The following is an 18,355-nucleotide window of genomic DNA, read 5'->3' on the forward strand; positions in this document are numbered from 1 at the left end:
TCGGGTTGCGCCTCACATGGGATTTTGTTTCTGTTTCGGCAATCTTATTTGGTCCTTTTTTTAAATTTCTTTTACTTCTGTATATTCATAACTTATGAGACCAATAAAGTTGATAAACATATATGACATGTGTCCTGCATACTAGCTGCTATAGGATCAGCAATATTTTTCAATAATGACACTACAAGCACATAGGCAGTGATGAGTTAACATTTGGCAGACTTTCTTTGTCTAAAATATAACACTCAATTCTTCAGAGATGTTTTTGGCAACACATTGTACCGTATTTATGTATGATCCTCGCAGTAAAGAGCACTATTTTAATAAGCAATAGTGAAAATTACACCTGAAAAAATTCAGGCCTGCATGGGATTTGAACCACTGACCTCTGCGATACTAGTGCAGCACTGTACCAATTGAGCTAACAAGCCAACTGGGAACAGGTCACCAAACTAATTCACCATAAACCCGTAAGATGATAAATCAAACTCAATGAATATATGAAACTCATATATTTGAACCGCGGTTGTAGAAACGTATTTATGTACGATCCTCGCAGTAAAGAGCACTATTTAAGCAATAGTGAAATTCCTACCTGAAAAAATTGAGGCCTGTACATTGTACCTTCCTTTTTGTGATCTTCCCCATGTGTAAACATCTCCCGATGAACTAACAACAGCCGTGTGTTGTTGGCCATAGGACAAATGACAGGCTTGAACAGGAACTCCATTGTACTTTTCTATTATGAACAGAACCCGTGATAATGATATCATTACATGGTCTGAATGGAAGATCATCTAAAGTACCATAGAATGTACTTCACTATCAACCACAATTTGAGAGCTTTTATTAATACTTGAAATTACCCTCTTCCTTCCCAGATCATTTTCAGAAGCTTGGTCTCCTCCAGTAATGCACTTAAATGCTGCAACTCTGGACACAGACAACAGAGAAAAGTATCAATTACAATATCCTTTTAATTAGTTATTAAATCTTTTACAGGCATAATTATTCTTATTAACCCTAATTTCAAAGACATCTGCAACATCTTATTTGAAGAAACTGGGCTTGGGTAGATGGCTCCTAACTAATCCAGGATAATTTTTTTGAAAAAATGCCATCTCTCTCAAGGAACTGGAGATGCAAGCTGAAACATGGAAGTAAATTAACCATTTCTGCCGGCAGCTTTCTACTTTTGACATCCCCCAGCCCTCAATATATAAAATTATAAAAAATTTAATAAAGAAGATAAATAACATGGGACACACACCTTGCATCAGCATCCAACTTATCATCTCTGAGATAATTTAAAACCAAAAGACAACATAAAAACAGCTCAATCAGATCATGCAGGGAAGGTTGCTTATGATCCTCCTATATCACCGAAAGTGAACAATTAAAAAATAATAAATAATAAATAATAAATTAGCAATGGACATTCTACTGGGTGGCTCTTCTTGTCCACTGTTCCAATCGAATTGGAATTTGGAATGTTGGTTTTTGCGGAGGGAGGTAAACAGGAGGACCCAGAGGAAACCCCCAGAGCAAGGACGAGAACCAACAGCAAACTCAACCCATATGTGACGCCAAGTCTGGGAATCAAACCCAGGCCACAGTGGTGGGGGGCAAGTGCTCTCACCACTGTGCCATCCCTGCTCCCCTAGGAACAATTCAACATTTATTTTAAAAAGTTTGCAGGAAGTAAGATAAATGGATCTTTTGAATCTTCCTTATCTTGTTCCAGTTTAGTTTATAGTGTTCATAACAACAGTTTATCGTGCCCCCCTGCCAACTCTCATTCACTTCCACTAAAACTTCCATTATAATCACTGAAAAAAAGTTTCATCCTTTGGACATTTCAATGATTCTCTGTTGGATGTGTGTGGATAAGTTGATTACAATAAATGAAATAATATATTGTCGAAGAAAAAAAAAACATAACTCATGCAGACCTGTCTGAAACTGGCAGTACTTTCAAGAGAAATCACTGAGCTGATTGAGCTTCCAGATACAGTCCTAAAATTAAATGAAAGTGAAACATCCTTATGAATGTAAACCCTTATCAAATTACCACAATAACCACCATCACCATCACAATCTTAAACCATTCATACCTGTATTTCACAACTGCTAACATATGATAGTAGTATGCATTACAACTGATTCATGGTATATATAGTGTAAATCATAATCTGCTCAGTAGTCATATTTATCATTAATCCTATCTGAAAGTTCCTTGAAAACACCTTCAAAGCTTTTTATTTATTGGCTTTAGTTGTTATTCCCTCTTGACACTGACAGTTAATACAGTTTAAATTTCTGATTAAGCTTGGTCATTACAAATAATGACAAATTCTTACCTCTGCCTTGGAGGTCTCACTTAACTTGCCAAGGATCTAAATGAAGGACGAGATGGGTCCAGAACTCGAGCAATGTGTACCAAGCTTTCTTCATTCAATGAAGTCAGATGACAAAGAGGGAACTTCAAATGACTTAAAATAATTTCAGGCTGCAAATCAAAGGAAGGCACAAAAAATTGCTTTAACTCCCATAAGTGATGAGACAGAACTTAATTCTCCTTACAACATCAATATTATATCAAGCAGATGAGTAACAAGAATAACGAAACATATCAAGGAGGGGATTATTAGTTGATCTAATACCAAATTCTTTAAAGTTACACTATAGGAAAAGAATAGCAAACAGTATGGAGAATTTATTTACTAATACATTCTTGGGAGGGAAAGGGTTACTGAAGAACCAATAAAAATGCAAGCATTCAGTTGAAACTTTCCTCTTATCTTCAAGACATAGCTGAACCTCAAAACAAAAAGTACATGGAGCAAATTTAGGCAGATTATACCTATGAAATAATTTTCACTCACAGTACCTAAGACAACAGAAATGATTCTGCATCCTTAGGATCCATACACTGTATAAAAGCACCTGTTATCCGCATACAAGGTAAGTATGAATTAAAAATCATTACAAAATAAAAACGAACCCACTTCAACTGCCACCTTGTTTTCTTTATTTCTTATTTGCTGAGCTGGCACCTGCTACTTTAAGGATGAACCTTGTACATATTACATTGTCAGTGATGATGGTATGAAAAATAAGAGTCAAACGCTTTTACAATTATAAAATAAACAAATCTTTATCAAAAAATTCATGCATCTTACCAAAAAATTTGACCTCTTTCAATTCTAAAAAGAGAATTCTGAACAGGTCAACTCAACAGAACACTGTGCAAAATCATCTCGTGAATGCCCCTTCATTGAACTATTCAATAAAGTGCTGCAATCATGTCTTTCTCGCCATTCGCACCTCTGCTGATAATATCAGTGAAACCTCTAGATGCCAACTTGCCCTGAAGTTCACAAGAAAGATGAAACTTTCCCTTCTGTGCAAGCATGTCCAGAGTTTCAGCCATGAGACCTCTTGCCTGTGAAGGAAATTCAACTGATTGAGATTCAATTCATGCAGCCTTTCCACTAAGATTATCTTGTATTCTGCAACATCACGCAATACAGCCAAAACCACTAGTAAACTGTAAATCATCAAAACTCAGGGTTACTGAGTTACTTTCCACGATCTCATTCAGAAGGCTTCACAAGTCTCAAGTGTCTCCATAGGCTTTGAAGTAAGTGAAATGTTCTCCAGAAGTAGCTCCACTTTTGCAGGCTTCTGGTGTTTGAAGCACAGTCTATTTTAATCCAACAAAGCAGTGAAACACCATAGTCTTGTTCAAAAATAAATGTTTACCTTTGCCTGCACCTAGTGTTTTTTATAGCTGGTCTTTAAAAAAAAAACCTCCAGAGAATGCTACAAGTTAGTATCTGCCCAGTCAGATCCTGTACATAAAAACCATTTGCAAGTGTGCAGTCCAGATTAGCTCACCAAAAAAAAAAAACCTCCAGAGAATGCTACAATTTAGTATCTGCCCAGTCAGATACTGCACATAAAAACCATTTGCAAGTGTGCAGTCCAGATTAGCTCACCAAAAAAAAAAAACCTCCAGAGAATGCTACAATTTAGTATCTGCCCAGTCAGATACTGCACATGAAAACCATTTGCAAGTGTGCAGTCCAGATTAGCTCACCAAAAAAAAAAAACCTCCAGAGAATGCTACAACTTAGTATCTGCCCAGTCAGATACTGCACATAAAAACCATTTGCAAGTGTGCAGTCCAGATTAGCTCACCAAAAAAAAAAAACCTCCAGAGAATGCTACAATTTAGTATCTGCCCAGTCAGATACTGCACATAAAAACCATTTGCAAGTGTGCAGTCTAGATTAGCTCACCAAAAAAAAAGAACCTCCAGAGAATGCTACAATTTAGTATCTGCCCAGTCAGATACTGCACATAAAAACCATTTGCAAGTGTGCAGTCCAGATTAGCTCACCAAAAAAAAAACCTCCAGAGAATGCTACAATTTAGTATCTGCCCAGTCAGATACTGCACATAAAAACCATTTGCAAGTGTGCAGTCCAGATTAGCTCACCAATCCCCTTCCCCTTCCCGCCTCACTAACCTTGGCTACATCAAACATGAAGTTCTTGAGACCACATGCTGACAGCTGATCTAAGGCCGTGAGCTCATCATAGTCTAATTTCATTCAGGAATTGGCTGATGGAGACATAAAGATGTCAAAAAATAAAGTACAGTGATCAATGGATGAACTTGTGCTGTTTAATTAACTTATAACTTACAGACATTAATTATAATAAGGAAAGTATTAAAAAAAACCCAATTCATTTCATTACTGAGGCCCATACCTGAATGCTTCAGAGAGTGTATGTTGCTGAACTGTATTTCCACTATTATACAAAACCTGAAAATAAAATTAAAGTGATGTTACATTTTGAAGTCTGTTGTTTCAGTAAAAATAAATGAGGCTAACCAGAGGTAATTAACACTAATAACATAGGGTAAAACACCTTAATAAGGATTTTCTAAAAATGTATTGCTTGACAAGAACCTGTTGTATACAGCAGAAGAGCGCAAGATTGGATAGCCATTTTATTCTCTGCAATGTGATCACTGTGCTTACTGCAGAGTGCCTTGAAAAAGCAAAGAGAAGGTATGTTTACATTTTGTATTAATTCTGATATTTCATCAAACATTTTACATCTAACATTTTTATTAGTGTCACCTTGAATGGAAAAGAAAAGAAACCTCTTTTTGTAAAAAACACAAACTCACTTCTACCCTTCAAGTGTTACCTTATTATAGGAAATTAATGCTGCATGGATTTAAAGCAATTTAAGCATTGAATTTCTTTCCAGTTCTCATAATAAACAAGTCATCCTTGATTATTTAAGCTAAAACCTTTTACCATGTACTAAATACTTAAGCGACCAAGGTTGTTAGGTCAAGATAGCTGGATAATTTTGCCTTTTTCTTTTCTGCATTTTTATGGATCTCTCCTCCTGTGCTACAAGCAATTGATAGGCTATCTTTCCTAGCTCTCAAAATAAACAAGTCATTTTTTATTCTTATTTTAGCCACCAAATCCTTTTACAACTGATGAAAAATTTTTTAATTAGCATGCTTGCTTGGTGAAGATAGCTAACTATTTGCCTGTTTTTTGTTTTTTGTTTTTGTCTTTTTATGCATCTAAGCTTTGTCTTGGTCAATAAAAACACACACCAAAAAAACTATCGATTAAGTTAAAGTAGCAATGAAGGAAAAACATCCTATAAAAAGCAAGTTGTTATGACGACCAGCTGTCAGATGGATTAGATAGCTTCATACAAACCACAGTGACAATGATGAATAAAGCACCCAGAGCATTAGTTGTTACTATGTACAGTCTCATTTGTTATCAAGAGCAAGATAATTTTAAAAAAGCTGAAATATTTCTTTAGATCTTTCTTGTTATTTTTCTCTTCAGTTTCACCAACAAGTTCAATTCTTATTGATGTAGCACAGTTGAATTCAGGTGAGATCAGATGTTGTTATTTTCATGAATGATAAGGGTTGTAGTGAGAATATGTAAACATAGTTGTCATGTTACCCTATCTTTGTTGAGTTATTTTTGACAAATATTTTATAAAAGCAATAGAGGACTTTATCAACTTTACAAAACCTTATCTGAACACTTAGGGATTACAAGAATTCTTCATAATTATATGCAAATCTGTAACTGTGTCTCTCAACTCCCCACTGAGTGTTCACTGTTCACGGTGATCATTCCAGACGTCAAAAGGTTAGCCTATTTCTAACGATTTTGAAATTCTGTCAGGTGTGTATCCAGCACTACCTCCAGTCACTGAGGTGGATTTAAGCCTGCTGCTTGATCAGGTCAGTGACTAACTGATAAAAACTATTGTGCTGTGTATTGAAAAAAATCATAAAGAGATCCTTGGAATCATTGGGGCTGCACCTCTTTAGCATTGAAAGCACAATGTCTCTCTACCTGTAGAAGATCAGCGGAGCTATTAGTTATAGCTTTAGAGATTAAGAGACCTTGGATGTTGCAACACAAATTTACAAGTCAACATACAATCTGCATCTTTATGATTTTCTTCAATACTACGAGGATCGTGCATCATACTGCATGTTGTTTATGTTTCTGTTTATCAAGTGTACCTTGATTTTGTTTCAGTGAGTCCCTTTTTCCCTCTCAGCTATAGAATTCTTTATTTTGTAACACAGGCTGAATGGGAGCTGACATTACACTATATTGTCGCTTTTTCATCTGTGATAAAGGATTCTGTCACTGGACTGACAATGTTTATTAAAATCAATTAAAGTCCAATTTCAATTTCTAATCTATTAGGTCTTGACAGTATGTATTAGGTTTTTTAGATTCTTAATCTTAGAGGCACCTATGTATTTTGAACAAGCTCTACGAGCTCCTTGACGCTACGTGGGTAAATAAAGTATTGATTGATTGATTGAGTCACAAAATGTCACTATTCAGTCAAATAAGGTCAGTACATTGTGTGTTTCAGTAAATGAGGTGTTCATACTGTACTTGTTAATTTTGAAATCTTTAGTCTAGAATAAAACGTTTAGTACATGCAATAAAAGGAGGTCTACAGTGTAATACCCACATTTATTTATATCACTATCTGTTGAAAATCTAAGCCATAGGAAGGCCATGATTGCAGTTTCTGTGGAACAACCGATGATTATTGGAGAAGCTGTTTTTTAAAGGTCTTTTTTTAATACGTCTTTTCAGAAACATGAATACGTTGTTTGGTGGGTAGCAAGAAGATTGTACCTCTTTATTTCCTACGTTAATCACCTTGCCAGGACTGATTAAAACAACATGTTTAGACATCCTCAACTTATAAAAATAGGTATCTCTTTTATACGCTGAGTACTTGAACCAACAGGGGTTATTCCTTAAGACTGGTCGCCAAGATAACTGTTTTATTTTTGCTGCTTTGCTCTTCAATCTTTTTCAGATCTGCTGTTCCCTTTTGAATTTAAGCCACAAGTTCATTTCATATTACTGCCGAGTGCATGTTTTTGGAGTAAGTAATTTTGAGCTAAAAAGGGCTATTCCACATGAGACATCAAAATTTGACAGATTTTTAAATTCAAAATATGAGAGCCAAACTTACTTTTCATGAAAGCTTATACATAGTTCTATAAGAATCCAAATCTAGATTGGCAGTAGTGGCCACGTCCAGGGTGTGTGACGCAATTGTTTTTGAGGGTTTTTATTAACAGAATAAGCCATTTTACATACCAATATCTAAATGGCTCTATCTCAAAGAAATTGATTGCTATAAATCAGTTTTTGAGATCTTAACTACTCACTAGGATGGGCCTTTCAACGCCAAAAGAAAATAATTCTCAATCATTTAATGCCTCAGACAAACAAAGACATAAGTGTTGCAGACGTGTATAGTGGCCGAGAACTGCCATTAAACATATTCAAATTTATAGGAATTATTTTTGTTATTTTTTTTTTAATTTCGATTTATTTCTTATTTTTCTTTTTAAAATAAAAGCAAGTGAAAGTAAATGAAATGTAAAATAGAAATAAAATGAAACCAAAGATAAATGAAATCAAATCAAAATTAAATACTACCTGGCCAAGCGCTGCCACTAGTTTCATTTTTTTTTTTTTTATTGATTGTTGGAATAAGCTACCATCATCTGTCGTAGATCATGAATATGTAAATAGCTTAAAAAAAGCATTGAAAAAAGTCTATTTTAAATGATTTATAATACCTATAGAGCATAATTTTAAAATTCTTACGCAGGCATGTATTGTTAACCCTGCCATATCAATTACATTTCATTGACTCATTGACTAAGAATAGCGTCTACTGTGTTATACCTCATTTTTCAAAGCTTCCCGACAAATGTAAATGATGTGGACGGGTATTCTGAAGTTGTTCCGATTCCTCGTTGGAAACAGCCATAGATCCTCAAAATTCATGCGACCTGAACAAAGCAACCGCGTCCGCGCTCTTGAAATTTGCTCGGTTTAAACGCAGGAACTAACTGGATCGATCGAAGTTTGACTCGTGCACAAACAATGTTATAATATGAGTCAGCAGTTGACTTACCCAGTATTCCTGCAAAGGGAGATGAACTGCAACCAGAAGTGCGGTCCGAAGCGTTGGTCCTCGAAGGCGGCAAAGTGAACAGAGAGGTATTTGGCCTGCGCATGCGCGAGTGGCATTAGCTTAACGCCATTTGTTGAGTTTGCGACGCGTTTCTGCGAGGTTTCAACTGGACAATCGACACCTTTTTGTAATATTTTTTGAAGATGAATGAAGGAGTATGACAAGTTCACCAACATTTCTAACTATGTGGATATTCATGGTGTTTAATGGCTCTTCGGTTGAGGATATTTTAATGATGAAAGTGCGAACAAAACGCGAAAAAATCCCCAAAACTTGAAGTTTGAGATGGCTTACTTTGGTTTGCGAAACGAAACGAAACGAAAAGGAAAATCTATAGTTTGCGAAATGAAAAATCTGTAGTTTGCGAAATGAAAAGTCTGTAGTTTGCGAAATGTAAAATCTGTAGTTTGCGAAATGGAAAATCTGTGGTTTGCGAAATGAAATTTCCCTGTCAAAATTAAATTCTGGCGGAAGACTATCCTGGCGATCACCTTTGCATACATTTGCTAGGTAGGAGACCCTTGCGTTACATTTTCTAACAGGTCAGGGGAGTCTAACTTTTGGTTGAGCCATCATGGGTCGAGGGTCTTATGTCGAAGTCGAGGGTATTTAGTCGAGCGTCCCTTTTTTGTTTTTCTTTTTCGCAGCCTAGGCGAGGAATTTCATTTCGCAAACTACAGATTTTCCATTTCACAAAGTACAGACTTTCCATTTCGCATACTACAGATTTTTCATTTCGCAAACTACAGTTATTCCATTTCGTTTCGCAAACTACAGTAAGCCCTGCATATTTTTCAGTTACTTTTTAGTGAGGATAATTTTGCAAAGTACATCACAGCCTTGTACTATTTCAATAAATCAATGTAATTCAAAAAATGTTATACATTCAAGAAAAACAGTTACTATCAGTAGTGCATATACATTTGCGAATATGCATGTAACATTCTTTTGTCCATTTGCGGTTTGATACTTATTTATAAATTCACAGCCGTAGCGTATTACTAGCTGTAATTACAATAAAGCTGTAATTCCAAACATCAAACTATCTGCCTGGACTCTACAGAATCAACACTGAGAACCCTCAAACTTTTTAAGATATTGAACGTGCCTGGATAGCCCAAGTAGATTACCGTATTTGTTCGCCTATAAGCCGAGCGATTTTTCCAACAAATCAAACTGAGAACAGGTAAATTCTCGCCAAGGAAGGGGGTTCGGCTTATAGCCGTGTATTTTCACCAAAAAATATTTAAGGGTGCTTAACAAGATTCGAAATTCAATGTTTATTCGACTGTAAGCCGAGCGATTATCAACAAACACAAATTTCCGAGCTCACGAAGGGTAGGTACATGTAAATCATTGTTGGTTCTGCTCGACGGAAGCTCGAATCGCATAGGAGTTTCATCCATATTGAACAGCCTGGAGAGCGAATGGCCATACCGCTGCCAAAGTGCGATCACGAACTGATGGAACTGGATGATCTTTTCTTCCAGATCTTGTGGGAGTCGCTGGGCCAGGGTTGTCCTAGTGCGAAGGCTGATGGAATGGCGCTTTTTCCATCTCTGGTAGCAACCCAGTGAGGCTTTGAAGTCTGGATCACTGCTCAACTCCTTTGCCTTTAGCCGTAGAATTAATCCGCTTACAGCAATTCCTGTATAAGATAACAGAGATCAATTGTTTGACTTGTTTTGACGACATGAAAAACTGGCCAATCAGAAGCGGTCATTCCCACGGTTTGTGTAAACATTGCAACACGATCTGACAGATATCAGTTGATCGAAGCTTTTCATTGTTTTAAAGAAGCGAAAGACCTACCTTGACTCCCCTGCTCTGAAAACCAGTCCAGTAGTGTTTGATCCAATTCAGGATACTTTGGCGAAAGGCAGCCCATCGTCTTTCGCTTTGCTGACATTTTAAGCTCACCATAAAACAGGTTCGCTTAATCTTTTCGCCAGCGACGCACCATCGATTCACTGATTCCGTAATCTCTAGCGATGTCGGAGTTGTTCTCGACGGCCTCTGCTTCAGCAACGACTTTTAGTTTGAACGCTAAGTTGTATGAAGAACGACGAACTTTCGGCATAATGATCGATTACGATAACTTTGAAAGAGAGCGATTGTTTGAGACAGGATTCTGAACTCAGGTGAATGTTTTGTTATGTCACGCATGGTTCTATTTATTTACACATTAAATTCAACTTATCTGTGATTTGTTGTTACTTTCAATTAAACGACCAATAACAACTGAGTAAATAACCTACTTTTTGGTTACATGTTTCCCGAGGGGGAAGCTCCTTTTGTTTTCGGTTTATGTTAATTCATCTCAGTTAACGACACGCGTGGAGTACTTTGCAATTATTAGGTCTCGGCTTATAGCCGAATGTTTTTTGTTTATTTTTTATTTCAATGCAAAGCTGCTGACATGAAGAAGTTTAGGGTCTCGGCTTATAGCCGAGATCGGCTAATAGGCGAATAAATACGGTAGATACCGATAAGTGACCCTTCTGTCTAAAATGGTTCAAGAAGCTAGGACAACGTTCTTTTTGACCTGCGGGTAGTCCCTTTCTACCCAAGTGGCCTAATGACCCAGTTTCTGTAGTTGAACAAACAAAATCGAGTCCCAGACGATAGTTTTCCAAAGATTTAAAAATCGGTGTTAAACAATCTCCTAACGCAGGGTATACAGGTTATCACTTTCAATCATTTTCCAATTATTTGAAAATGGAGTACTTAAAACAGGCCCTTTTTGCACATTTTATTCCACATTATCCAAGAAGTTACAAACTGGACCTGTCAACCCGTCGTGCTGCTTAACCGACTAGCGACAAAGGGTGAAAAATACTACCGACTAAGTGACTGAATATTAACCGACAAGTGGACCCTCCTCCCCCCCATTCAGACTCTCTGTTGAGATAAGCGCTGAAAACTAGCAAAGTCATAATTTTGTCATATCTGAAAATTCGGGGCTATTAAGCAATGTCAGTTATGTGGGGTGTATCGCTAGTGACCAGAAACGCGAGAGATAAACCCCGTTCTCTGTTGTTATTTCAAATCTATACAAACTGTAAGTAACAGAAGTCTCCACGTGAAAATTAAGCATTGCAAACTCATTACCCGGTGTGATAGGGCGAGGTGCCGCGAAATCGACCCCGTTTTATGTTGTTATTTTGTAAATATCTGAAAATTGGGGTCATTAAGCAGTGTATTAGTGCAGGGTGTATGTGTAATCACTAGCAACTCCCGAAATCGACCCCGTTTTTTGTTGTTATTTTCTAGATATCTGAAAATTGAGGTCATTAACCGGTGTTTTAGTGCGAGGTGTATGGGTAATCATCGGAAACTCCCGAATCGACCCTGTTTTCTGTTGTTATTTTCTACCGAAATATCTGAAAATTGGGCCTGGAGCATTAAAGCAGAGTGTATAGGTTATCACACAGGAAACTCGCAAAATCGACCCCGTTTTTTGTAGCTATTTTCTAGATATCTGAAAATTGGGGTCACCAAACCAGTTTGTTAGTGCGGGGTGTATGGGTAATCACTGGCAACTCCCGAAATCGACCCCGTTTTTTGTTGTTAGTTTCTAGATATCTGAAGTTGGGGTACTTAACCGGTGTGTTAGTGCGGAGTGTATGGATAATGACTGGAAACTCCTGAAATCAACCCCGTTTTTTGTTGCTATTTTCTTGATATCTGAAAATGGAGGTCATTAACCGGTGTTTTAGTGCGAGGTGTATGAGTAATCACTGGAAACTCCCGAAATCGACCCTGTTTTATGTTGTTATTTTCAACTGAAATATCTGAAAATTCGGTCCGGAGCATTAAATCGGAGTGTATAGCTTATCACTCAGGAAACTCGCGAAATCGACCCCGTTTTTTGTTGCTATTTTCTATATATCTGAAAATTGGGTCACTAAGCCAGAGTGTTGGTGCGGGGTGTATGGGTAATCACTGGCAACTCCCAAAATCGACCCCATTTTTTGTTGCTATTTTCTACATATCTGAAAATTGGGTCACTAAGCCAGAGTGTTGGTGGGGGGTGTATGGGTAATCACTGGCAACTCCCAAAATCGACCCCATTTTTTGTTCCTAGTATCTAGATATCTGAAGTTGGGGTCCTTAACCGGTGTGTTAGTGCGGAGTGTATGGATAATGACTGGAAACTTCTGAACTCCACCCTGTTTTGCGTTATTTTCTAGATGTCTGAAAATTGGGGTCATTCACCGGTGTTTTGGTGGGGGGTATAGGTAATCACTGGAAACTTCGCGAGAACGACCCCGTTTTCAGCTATTTTCTAATTTTCGGAAAATTGGGGTCATTAACCGGCCTGTTAGTGTGGGGTGTAAAGGTAATCACTGGAACCTCGCGAAATCAACCTCATTTTTCTGTTTATATTTTCTAAATATATGAAATTTGGGAGTAGCCGGTGGCCCACTCAACCCTGTTTTATTAGTCATTTTCTTGGCTCTTCACCCACCCTATATCTAAAGTTATGTCCTGTGTTTGCAACGACGACTCAGTATCAGACTGGCGTATTTATGACATAATACATTGCAGTTATTAACTATACACGTTGGATGATGGCTGTTGCCATACGATTTCTGAGCGTGGCATCCAAAATTTCACAGCTGAATTTTAAAAGGAGGTCCCATTCAGACCTGCCAAGTGTTCCATCTTTGAAAACAAGCGACAAGCTCAAAATCGGTGCAACGTAAAATACCTCATCAAAAAAGTCATGAACAACTGTATGATTGGCAGGTATCACACAATCTTTACAATCTATCCAAAAAAGAAAAAAATATTTAATGCTACTATAAATAATCTCCCAAGCAAGTGTAGTTAGCTTCGTAACTGTAAAATCAGAGTTGATTGTTCAGCTCAAACTAAGGTCAAAGCTATTAGTGTCCATCAGTGATTTGCCTTTCTCTTTTCTCCGAATGCACGACTGCTCGCACATTGAATATAATTAATTCCATACAGTACAATTCAACTTTTTTTAAAAAAGGCAGATATTAACTATCAGTAAAGAAATAATAAGAAGAAACCAAGGAAATTTTCCCTCAAAGGTGATTTGTATTAATTAACCGACAATATTTTATAGTTGTGAAATAATTTGCAACGAATCACCAAATTCAAAGCGACTTTACTATGGGTACATTTCATAAGAATAGAAACCATATAAGTTGGGTCCTGGTGAAGTACACTTAATATACTGAGATGAAACTTGTTCAGTGGAGAGCATTAAAGATAAATGATGTGTTGTTTTAATCCTATACGTGACACGTCCGCAGTAACAATTTAATTTAATTTTTTAATATACTCAATTTCAATTATACAGGTCTTAACATAATATACAAATTAAAGATAAATTAATGATTATTAAAAAAAATAAAAAATTTACAAGATCTAAATAATTAGGTCAGTTTATACAGAATTCAAAGATTCCTCATAAGAATAAACTGCCTCAATGAAGGGAAAAAAATTTTTACGTACAATATAGTAGCTCAAATAGCATAATTAACATGACAATAATTATTAATTAATTATAAAAATCTATCCTTATTTCCAGTAAATTTGTTTTGATAAAATTCATTAATACTGTTCTTAAATGATGAGAAAGATTCAATCATTCTAATGTGTAGTGGAAGAGAATTCCACAGGTCTACAATATGATTAAAAAAAGAAAACTTAAAAACATCAGTTCCAAAAAGGCCTTTCCCCAGTGTAACCTCACTATTTCTGATGTTATATTTAGACGTCTTAAAATTTACACATGACAAAACATTAAAATCAATGTAACCTTTAAGGCATTTAAAGGAAAAGCAAATAACAGCAAAGGAAAAAGCAATTCCTCGAAAATGAACTATAGAGTTAACATTCAAAAGTATGCTTAAAGGGTTACATGACTTTCATTAACAAAAATACTTTCTGGCTCCAGCATAATACTGTTGGTCTTGGCATTTCAATCAAGAGTGTATTCTCTTAGGCTAATTATTATCACTTAGGTTCTAGAATCAATATTGGGTCATTCTCTTCACCTAGATTATACTATTTAACATTTTATTGTAATGTAGCTAAATTGATCGATGATTTCATTTCCATTGATTGGTCTAATGCGGCATGATCTGAATGAACAGTCGCATTTTGGTTATACCTCTATGGAATTAAATTGATCTAACTTTGATACAGCAATCTGGCCTGATTTCGAACCAGATGGAGGGTTTTTAAAGTTAATTTATCAGTGAAATGTTCAGCAAATTAATTTAATTAATTTTAATTAATCAAATTTGTGACTGCAAAAAATACCTTAAATTTACTTACGGTAAATTATTACCCTAAGACTTCCTTCAGAGCTCAACTAAGGCAGATGATGGAACTTTAGACAACTTTCACTCATGACAATTCTGCTCGCTACTTATAAATGTTTGCATATCTAAGTAAAAAATTAGTATTGAATTTTGGTTTTGAGTTGGCGTCAGTAGAAAAACAACAAATTATTCATAACATTCTAGCAAAAGCTATGTCTTCAAGGAAGTAATTACTGTAGCTGTTTTGGTCCTTAATTGAGCCCTTTTTACACAGTACACAATCCTTGTTGACTAAGTGTAACTAAAATAACAGAGCAAATGGCCCCTGGTAAACAAAATGGCTCCCCAGAATCCAAATTTGCACAACACTGAAAGTAAAGAGGGCCATGGGCAGTGCAGATAATGTTCTTTCCCAGTACTTGATCATTATTTAAAACATCACTGTAATTAATTGTTTCTTAACTAAACCAGAAAAATTCTATTTCTGAAATAACTCATACATGCATTAAACTAAAATTTACATTCCTTTAGTACATTCCATTTGTAACTCAAACCACTAGTTACATACAAAACGCAGTTGTTTAATGATAACTTCTGCAGTTTTTTAAATACTTACTGTATTTCTTGTTGAAAAGGTCTTGCACATGAGCAATAGTAAATTGCTGATGATTTGCACCTATAAAACAGAAAGTAAACAAAAGACTTAATATGTAAACAAGATATGAATGGCAGCTACATGTAAGTTTCACATGAGGATTCTATTAAATGGCCCATACACTTCTTTGTGGTTCAACTTACATACATGTACCTTAATTTTGAAAAAGTCACAACACCTACAACATTAATGTTTAAAAACTCTGGAGTACTTGAAAATAAATTATTCTTGGTATCAAAACCAGTCCCTATCAAATAGGATTTTGTACTGCAGTCCCATGAGATGCAACCCCTCACTGAAATTCCTTGTCTCAGACTCTAAGGTAGATGGCAAGATTGTTATATAGGTGACTCAATCAAGACATTATCCTGTTTGCTAAGATCACAGCAGTGTCTGCATCTTGATCTTACTTATTAACATCCTCTTTGATGCAGCTCTTGAAGACATGCTCCCTTCCTTGAAACAAAGTGCCAAATTGTGCCGTTCATTTTTCATAGTTCTTAGCTTCCATTAATGGGCACTTCATGAGGTCCACCAACACCCACAAAAAGGATGTTTTATGTTCCAGTTCTCCCATAAAATGGCAAACCTTAATCAGTGAATGAAATATCTGCAGTGCTCTGTTTGTAAGGGTAACTCATATAGGGTAATTGCTTTATTAAAATCTTAATGAAGGCGAGGGCAATCAAACACTAGAAAATATACACAATGTACACCATAAAACAAGAGAGAGGCAAGACTGGGGAGGAAAAGGGTTGATTAAGAACCTGTCATCTATTATATGGCCACAATCCACAAATAGGATATTGGCTGCAGATGCCATCTTTGGTTTAAAATGCAAAACAGTACACTCGATTCCATATTCTTAACCTCGCTCAAAGTGAATAATTATGGTGTACTTGTCACATAAAATTTCACTGTTTGAAAGCAAATATTGTCTTCTTACCAAAATATTCTCGAAATTTTATGCTCATCCCTTGATTAGTTGCAAGAAATGCTGTTCCAGCCCTAGATGCAAGGTTGTACACTTCACCACTGATATCCAGATATAATGTGGATGTCTGACAACCCAAATCTTCAAGAACCAGGATTTATACATGCAATAAAATAAGGCAATTAAAAAGGTTATATTATCTTCAGTCTTAATTATTAAGATATAGGTCTAACCCGAAAACACTTCTTTTAAATCCCCTAAGGAAATGCTCAATATGAATCATTCATAATTACCGTTAGTATTATTAATGTTTTTTGAAGATAGGCAACTTAACTCTATCAGGGTGAACATACACAGCTGTATTAATAGTACCTCTTCCAAAAGTTTCTTTCTGTGTCTATCAATTAGTTTTCTTTTCTGCTCCTCCGTGAGTTCTGATACTTTGACATTTAATTCTTTATAAACTTTTGCAGAATCCACAAACTTTTTTTTCTCCATGTCACTTCTTTCTCACCACTTTTCAGATGCTTTCTTATTCTTCTGTTGGTAGGTAAGACCTTTACATTCATCTGCAACTCAGTAAAAGAACATATATGATTCATGAAAAATATATGACCAAGTGCACTAATCACATGCAGTGATGTCAGTCAAGACCACCTTACAGCCACATAACACTTACTGATTACTAAATTAAAGATCAGTCATTTCCCAACAATGAGCTATCAACAGATTCATGATTCAAAATAACTATATATTGTATTGTGATCTGCAACAAAGCTTACGTTTGACCACTTGAAAATTGTCAAGGTATCAATGAAAGGCCTGTTTCCTTTCCAAAACTTCATGCAAGCTAGAGCAGTTCTGAAAAGAATGTCTGAGTGAGAAAAAAATTATTTTTATAGGCTACAATAACACAAATCAAAACCATTGTTTCTAATGTTAATAGCTATGATGTCAAGCAGTAACAATACTTAATCATGACATTAAGCATTATACCACATAATGGGTTATAATAATAATAATTTACATTTCTAGAGCGCTAAAATTATAAAATATTCTAAAGCGCTTTACAACATTATTAACTACAAATATTAAAATGATAAACGACAAAATATCAAAACAAACTGTAAGCCAGCTTGAATAGATGTGTCTTAAGCTTTGACTTAAAAATCGTTACACTTGGACTGTTTCGAATTTCAAGCGGCAGTTCGTTCCACAAAAAAGGTCCAGAACGGGCAAAAGCACGATCACCAAAGGTCTTAAAGTTAGTTCTTGGGACCTTACGGAGACCCTGATCGCAGGAACGTAGCTGATGACCCTTGACACTGTGTGGCTGCAGATATTCTTTTATGTATAGTGGGCCTTGGTTGTTTAAAGCTTTATAAATTAAAAGTAACGGAAAGAGTACCATATAACCCCATACATTAATTATGCATTCAATTTCATTAATTATGTATGCACCTCATTGTTTTTAAGACAATGACTTATTCCCATGGGTTTAGCATATATACATTACTAATAAGTACTTACTGCTTCAATAAAAGAGAAATTGATTGAAAGCGGCGTTTTCGTCTCCATTCCTTTCTCACGTTCTTCTCCCTTCTCCCCTTCGTTCCTAAGTTCTCCTCGGTTTTTTTTTTTTTTCTTTCCTTTCCTTTTTACCTTCTTGGCAGTTCTGCTGAGCCTTGAACCATCGCTCCTCAGACAACGCGTTATTATCACACAATTATGAAACCATAGCCTTACCACTATGCTACGCAAACCAGGTAGGAGTTCCTCTCCAAAAGCTACATTTTTTTTTAACCTTTCAGTAAAAAAATTTTCATAACAATATGTGCATTGATATAATGCACCAAAGGTCCCCTTTGCA

The 18,355-nt window shown here is 36.0% G+C and overlaps 1 protein-coding gene across 4 annotated transcripts in view; it reads right to left on the minus strand.

Annotated features, from left to right (window-relative positions):
- Positions 1-861: 861 nt before the first annotated feature.
- LOC148715796 (uncharacterized) overlaps positions 862-18,355 on the minus strand; it is a 28,241-nt gene continuing 10,747 nt past the window's right edge. The window contains exons 3-14 of one of the 4 annotated variants that reach the window (XM_088746496.1): positions 17,000-17,054; positions 16,498-16,626; positions 15,513-15,572; positions 4,982-5,063; positions 4,779-4,834; positions 4,535-4,629; positions 3,328-3,445; positions 2,891-2,946; positions 2,361-2,509; positions 1,953-2,016; positions 1,271-1,374; positions 862-933 (exon numbers count right to left, since the gene is read on the minus strand). In XM_088746496.1, the coding sequence (XP_088602622.1) occupies positions 5,050-5,063; positions 15,513-15,572; positions 16,498-16,626; positions 17,000-17,054 (258 nt within the window). In that variant the 3' untranslated portion in view covers positions 862-933; positions 1,271-1,374; positions 1,953-2,016; ... (4 more) ...; positions 4,779-4,834; positions 4,982-5,049. The other 3 variants (XM_088746499.1, XM_088746498.1, XM_088746497.1) reach the window with 3 other exon arrangements.

This window comes from Stylophora pistillata, unplaced genomic scaffold, assembly GCF_964205215.1.
Source record: "Stylophora pistillata unplaced genomic scaffold, jaStyPist1.2 SCAFFOLD_151, whole genome shotgun sequence".
Classification (NCBI taxonomy): domain Eukaryota; kingdom Metazoa; phylum Cnidaria; class Anthozoa; order Scleractinia; family Pocilloporidae; genus Stylophora; species Stylophora pistillata.